General features: G+C 50.1%; 1 protein-coding gene across 1 annotated transcript; it reads left to right on the forward strand.

The window, feature by feature from the left end:
• Window positions 1–2,280: 2,280 nt before the first annotated feature.
• Window positions 2,281–5,649, forward strand: LOC123160133 (aspartyl protease family protein At5g10770). The gene is made up of 2 exons (XM_044577950.1): window positions 2,281–2,512; window positions 4,075–5,649. Exons 1-2 carry the CDS (start codon window positions 2,401–2,403, stop codon window positions 5,370–5,372), a joined length of 1,410 nt encoding a protein of 469 aa, XP_044433885.1. The 5' UTR covers window positions 2,281–2,400; the 3' UTR covers window positions 5,373–5,649.
• The last annotated feature ends 379 nt before the right edge of the window (window positions 5,650–6,028 follow it).

The raw sequence follows: 6,028 nt of genomic DNA on the forward strand, positions 1-6,028 counted from the left end.
CTCCCCCTTGGCCGCCGCCCCCTGCTTTGGGAGGGAGGCTAAGGCTGGCACGCCCCTCCCTCACCCCTATATATAGTGGGGAGGCGCAGGAGGCAGCCATCCCCTCCATGATTGCCCCATCTCCCTCCCGTTACTCCTCCACGTTCCATCAGCACTTGGCGAAGCCCTGCCGAAATTCTGCTGCCACCACCACCACCACCATGCCGCCGTGTTGGTTCAGATCTTATCTACCTCCTTTCCCTCACTTGCTGGATTAAGGAGAGGACGTCGCCGAGCCGTACATGTTCTAAACTCGGAGGTGTCGTCTGTTTGGCACTAGATTGGATTGGATCACGATTGGGTCGTGAAGAGTACAACTACATCAACAACGTTATGACGCTAACGCTTTTGGTCTACAAGGATATGTTGACACACTCCCCTCTAGTTGCCTTGCATCTCTAGATTAGATCTTGGGTGTTTGTAGAATTTTTTTTTGATTTTCATGCTTCGTTCCCCATCACAAACCCCTGGTTTGATGCTTTGATGTCCCATAAAGTTAGAACATTCTTTCAGGGGAGGCGACGTTCCCGTAGACAGCAAGGTGTCTGTGGTGTCTTCATCAATCTCAAGAACCGTCGGCTCAGTTTCTTCGAGATGTTTATAGGGGTAGAGTGTGCGTGCATGCATTTATAGGGATGAGTGTATGTACGTGTTTGTGAGCTTCTGCATATTTATTGTGTTTCTCAAAAAAGATATCAACACTCAGATAGCCCCAATAACATTACGGAAACACTAACGCCCACACGTGTGGGTGTTTGCATCTCGCCCACACCCGTGGATCCGAGTCCGTTTGTGGGTGCATGAATCTTGACATGTTTGTGGTGCCAGGTAGGACTGGGCTGGTGGGTGGGCATTCACCCAGTCGCGCACACATCCGTTTCACCACATGGAGGGGCCTGTGTGTGGGCGTTTAGCAGTTCGCCCACATGCCAGTTTTCACTCACGCACAAGGGCTGGTGTGTGGGCATTTGCTATCTCGCCCACACGCCTGTCTCCTCTCCCACACCCAAGCTGCTAGTTGCCACGTGTTTTGCAGTGTACATGGCAACTGCCCTAGTGTGCTTGTAAGCATATGACAACTCTCTTTTTTTACCCGAACATGTCAGTTGCCATGTGTTTTGCAGGGTACACGGCAACTCCCTAGTGTGCACGTAAGCAGATGACAACTCTTGCCATGTTTTTTTGCATGGTACATGGCAACTGCCCTAGCGTGCACGTAAGCAGATGACAACTCTTCCTTTTACATGGCAACTGCCCTAGCGTGCTTGTGAGCACATTGCAACTCTCTTAACTGCCTAGTGTTAGTAGGTGGCAACTTCTAAAGTTTTGAAATCATGGCAACTACAGTAGACCAGACCATACATGGCAACTGTAGTTGTCCGACATGGCAACTGTAGTTCAGTGATATGGCAACTGCAGTTAAATGAACATGGAAGAGGGTCCAGACCATGACAACTGTGGGGACGCTGGTGACTGTCACACGGGGCGTGCGGGACCATAAGGTAGGAGGTCTGACGTACGGGCGTGTGGGCGTTATCTATTTTGCCCACACGCAGGCATGTGAGAGGGACCGTGAGAAAAAAAAAGGCGTGTGGGCATTACTTGTTTTGCCCACACGTAAGCGTGTGGCCTAATCCTCTTAAACACCACACAAACTGTGTGGGCAGACCCCTTAATGCCCACATTTGTGGGCGTTATCGGCGTCCTAACATTATCCAATTTTGAGCCTCAATATCAACTTCCAAACGGTGCCTAATTTCCCTTTCTGCTCGTGCACCGGCCGACAAAATAAACCCTACATCTAAGTGTAACTACCGTAGATACGTCTATTTGGCAGTTAAATTTTGTGCTCCCTAAGCAAAAGCGGTGCACAAATTATGCACTTAACTGAGAGTCGGGACTTGAGAAGCAGCGCCATATTAGGCCTTGTACAATGGGAGGTGCTTAGGAGAGGTGCTTAGAGAAATAAACCAGGCTTTTCTTAAGCACCGGTGCTTATTTGTACAGGATAGACGCTTAACTAAACGTCTCTTCTATAGGAATAGGCACCGGTGCTTTAAAAAAATCAGGTTTATTTTTCTAAGCACCTCTCTAAGCATCTCCCATTGTACAAGGCCTTACTCGTCAAATAATTCAGTAATCACTTCGCCCAGAGCATCGTCACCACAGACAATAATTTGTGTCCCTAAGAAATAATCATTTGGGTGGATAAACTCAAACGTATCTATTGTGACAAACTATGTGCGTTGAAAGCTACCGGGAAGATTCCAACGAACCACTCACACACACTATATAGAGGTCACAAGAACAAGCCTACTGAACGTCCTCAAGAAGAAGCAGAAGCTTTTAGCCGGCAGCACCATGGAGTTGCTTCTTCTTCTTCTTCTTCTTCTTCTTCTCGCATGCTCTCTCATCTTCCCTCTTGCCGCTCCTGCCAGGGAGATCACCAACGCCTGCACCTCACAAGCTAATGGTACTCCCATAATACTCAGTAATATTGGCAGTGTATTTATCTCTTCCCCAGTTAGTTTTCCGTCCATCATAGCTTTTTTATTATAGAAGTTTTCATCATCGTCAGATACCATGTTGTTGCACAGTACACAACCTAGCTTGAACCGTTCATGGGACCATGATAAATACTTAAATAGACGGATGGATGGCTTATGGTTGAATCAGGGCTGGATACCTATGTCCTTTGTTCTTTTGGAGTTGTAGAGCTTAGATAGAGAGGATGTGGCGGTAGATGGTGTGTCAATTGTCAGGTCTACAAAATTTTCCTTATTTAGTGGTTTACTGCTTAGGACGCCAATTTTGTTTATTCTTTATATAAACACATAATACAACTCATGTGTTTTAATCCCTAGCATGCAAAGGGGTGATAACTATTAACCACCTTCGCTAACCATCTTATCAAGATTTGAGATTGCTAACCCGACCTGCGGCCCGGTTTCACTAACCTAACCATCTTAGAATCAGTTTGCATCGCAGATTTCAACTTTGTTAGAGATTTGCATTACACATTTCCAAGAACACGTACAATATGTGAAATTCACGAGGCATATTTCTGTAGAAATTCAGGCGCCAGATAGTTACCGAACCAGATAATTAGCAAAGATAGCAACCATTAAGCTAAGCAACAGTGCTTAGGAAAAGAGAAGGTGACCATACAGAGCGAACCAAGCAGTGATAAGTGGCACGAATAGACGCTTGCGTGAACCAGTCTGACTCTCCCTCCCCGTAACTGTCGACGAATCAATTCAGTTTACTCCGTTTGACGGGTTTCCTCTGGCGTTGGACTTTTGGGTAGTACAATCATGGACAAATTGGTAACCTGTCAATAATTGATAAAGACTTGAAAGTTGTGATGTGGAGACAAATGAGAGGGCATGGCAACCGGTGCTCCATGGGATGGGAGCATCGTCTGTTGGTGCCTGGATGAGAAGAAGGGAGAAAGAGGAAAAAAAAGGGAGAAAAAAAAAGAAGATTCGGCGACAAATTTATGTTGCAGCTGGTGACAAAATGGATAGGGTTTTAGTTACATGGTTACGGAAGGCGCGTATAATTGATAAAATGGGTTGTGACAAAATTCGTCTTCATAGAATGTTAGGCCAGATTCTCCTGTTTGCTAATCTGCTGACGATCCCTTTCGTTTTGTAATTCTCCACGTCAACACCAGACCGTGACTCCCTACCAACTTATATCCAAACATCGTTGGAGTGAATAACCCGACGCGTCATAGTCATGTGCGTACAAAGTTACGTGCAGTCCGCTGCTACCAAAATATGTTGGACGGACGGACTAGCTCCATCTGAAAGCAAACCACATTTTGAGTAGTAAAAAAGAAAATGCAGGGGCACTCTTCATGATCCCTTGTGAAGAGTTAAGTTGGAAAATTATAAACCACTACTACCAGTTAATCTCAGCAAACGGTAACATGTATTTGCAAAAAAAAAAAAGAAAAGAAAAAAAAAGCAAACGGTAACATGTGAAGGTAATGGCGTGAGTAATAACAAACTATGCGATGGTTTGTTGCAGTTTTTCAGCACGTGAACGGCACCGGCATGCACCTGCCGCTGCACCACCCGCAGAGCCCCTGCTCGCCGGCGCCTCTGCCCTCGGACCTCCCCTTCTCCGCTGTGATCGCCCACGACGAGGCGCGCATCGCCCGCCTCGCCTCGCGCCTTGCCAAGACTCCCTCCCGCCACCCGACGTCGCTCCGCCAACAGCACCTCGAGAAGTCCTCCGGCGATAACCACCTCGCCGACTCACTGGCCAGCTCGGTGCCGCTCGCGCCCGGCACGTCGGTCGGCGTGGGCAACTACGTCACCCAGCTGGGCCTCGGCACGCCGGCGACCACCTACGCCATGGTCGTCGACACGGGGTCGTCGCTCACGTGGCTCCAGTGCTCCCCCTGCGTGGTGTCGTGCCACCGGCAGGCCGGCCCGCTCTACAACCCGCGCGCGTCCAGCACGTACGCCGCCGTGCCGTGCTCGGCGCCGCAGTGCGGGGAGCTGCAGGCCGCCACGCTCAACCCGTCTTCGTGCTCCGCCTCCGGCGTCTGCATCTACCAGGCAACCTACGGCGACAGCTCCTTCTCCCTGGGGTACCTCAGCAGGGACACCGTCTCCTTTGGCTCCGGCAGGTTCCCCGGCTTCTACTACGGCTGCGGCCAGGACAACGAGGGCCTCTTCGGCCGGTCGGCCGGGCTCATCGGCCTCGCGCGCAACAAGCTGTCGCTGCTCTACCAGCTCGCGCCGAGCCTCGGCGACTCCTTCTCCTACTGCCTGCCGACCACGGCGTCCACCGGGTACCTGTCCATCGGGTCGTACAACCCGGCGGAGTACTCGTACACGCCCATGGTGTCCAGCTCGCTCGACGCCTCGCTCTACTTCGTCAGCCTCGCTAGCATGTCCGTCGCCGGGAGCCCGCTCGCCGTGTCGCCCTCGGAGTACGGCAGCCAGCCGACGATCATCGACTCCGGCACTGTGATCACGCGCCTGCCCATGGCCGTGTACACGGCGCTGAGCAAGGCGTTGGGCGCGGCCATGGGAGGGGCGCCCCGCGCGCCGGCGTACTCCATCCTGGACACGTGCTTCAAGGGCCAGGTGTCAACGCTGCGCGTGCCGGCCGTGGACATGGCGTTCGCCGGCGGCGCGACGCTGAAGCTGGCGCCGGGCAATGTGCTGATCGACGTGGACGAGTCCACGACGTGCCTCGCGTTCGCGGCCACCGACAGCACAGCGATCATCGGGAACACGCAGCAGCAGACGTTCGGCGTCGTCTACGACGTCGCGCAGTCCAGGATCGGCTTCGCGGCCGGCGGCTGCAGCTGAAGAATGGCTGAAATGAACCGCACCTGCATCGCATGCATGGACCCAACTAGGTAAATCTGCAACCAGAGCACGCCAAGGTACTTGCAAATTACAATTACACCAAAGAAGATAAACAATGTCATAAAGCACTGATGGATGTGAAATAGTACTGTGTCAAACACAGGCAGGGCAACTGCAGTGTTTGCTCTTCTTCTGTCTGTACAAGTGCTTCAACCACTGTATGTATTGTAAATGTACAAAAGTATTGCAATGGCCTAAAGATTTGGGATATGATACACTTATGACTTGTTAATGTGTGTTCTCCAACGATTCATTGTTTTCCTATTTCCATTTGACGAACAATTTCCTTATCATAAATTTTGCAACAAATGACAAATGCAAAACACCGAGGCAAACTATTCAACTGGTTTGGATGTTTTGCCGCGTCCAATAACAGCTACTCCCTCTATTCACAAATATAATATGTTTTGAATATTTTAATATGGACTACATACAGGCTGACACAAGTGAACAAACACACTAAAACATGTCTATATACATCTGATTCAGAAAAAAGTTAAAACATCTTATATTTGTGAAAGGAGAGAGTACATGGATGGATGACAAGTACTGTACTTCTAGATGTGGAGGGAGCTGCCCATGATGGATGGCAAGAC

This window comes from Triticum aestivum, chromosome 7B (genome assembly GCF_018294505.1).
Source record: "Triticum aestivum cultivar Chinese Spring chromosome 7B, IWGSC CS RefSeq v2.1, whole genome shotgun sequence".
In the NCBI taxonomy this organism is placed as follows: domain Eukaryota; kingdom Viridiplantae; phylum Streptophyta; class Magnoliopsida; order Poales; family Poaceae; genus Triticum; species Triticum aestivum.

What these genes read in the sequence shown, in the direction of transcription:
- LOC123160133 (XM_044577950.1), top strand. Translation starts at nt 2,401, where the DNA reads ATGGAGTTGCTTCTTCTTCTTCTTCTTCTTCTTCTTCTCGCATGCTCT. An exon ending in CTGCACCTCACAAGCTAATG is followed by an intron (nt 2,513 to 4,074) that starts GTACTCCCATAA and finishes GGTTTGTTGCAG; the next exon opens with TTTTTCAGCACGTGAACGGC.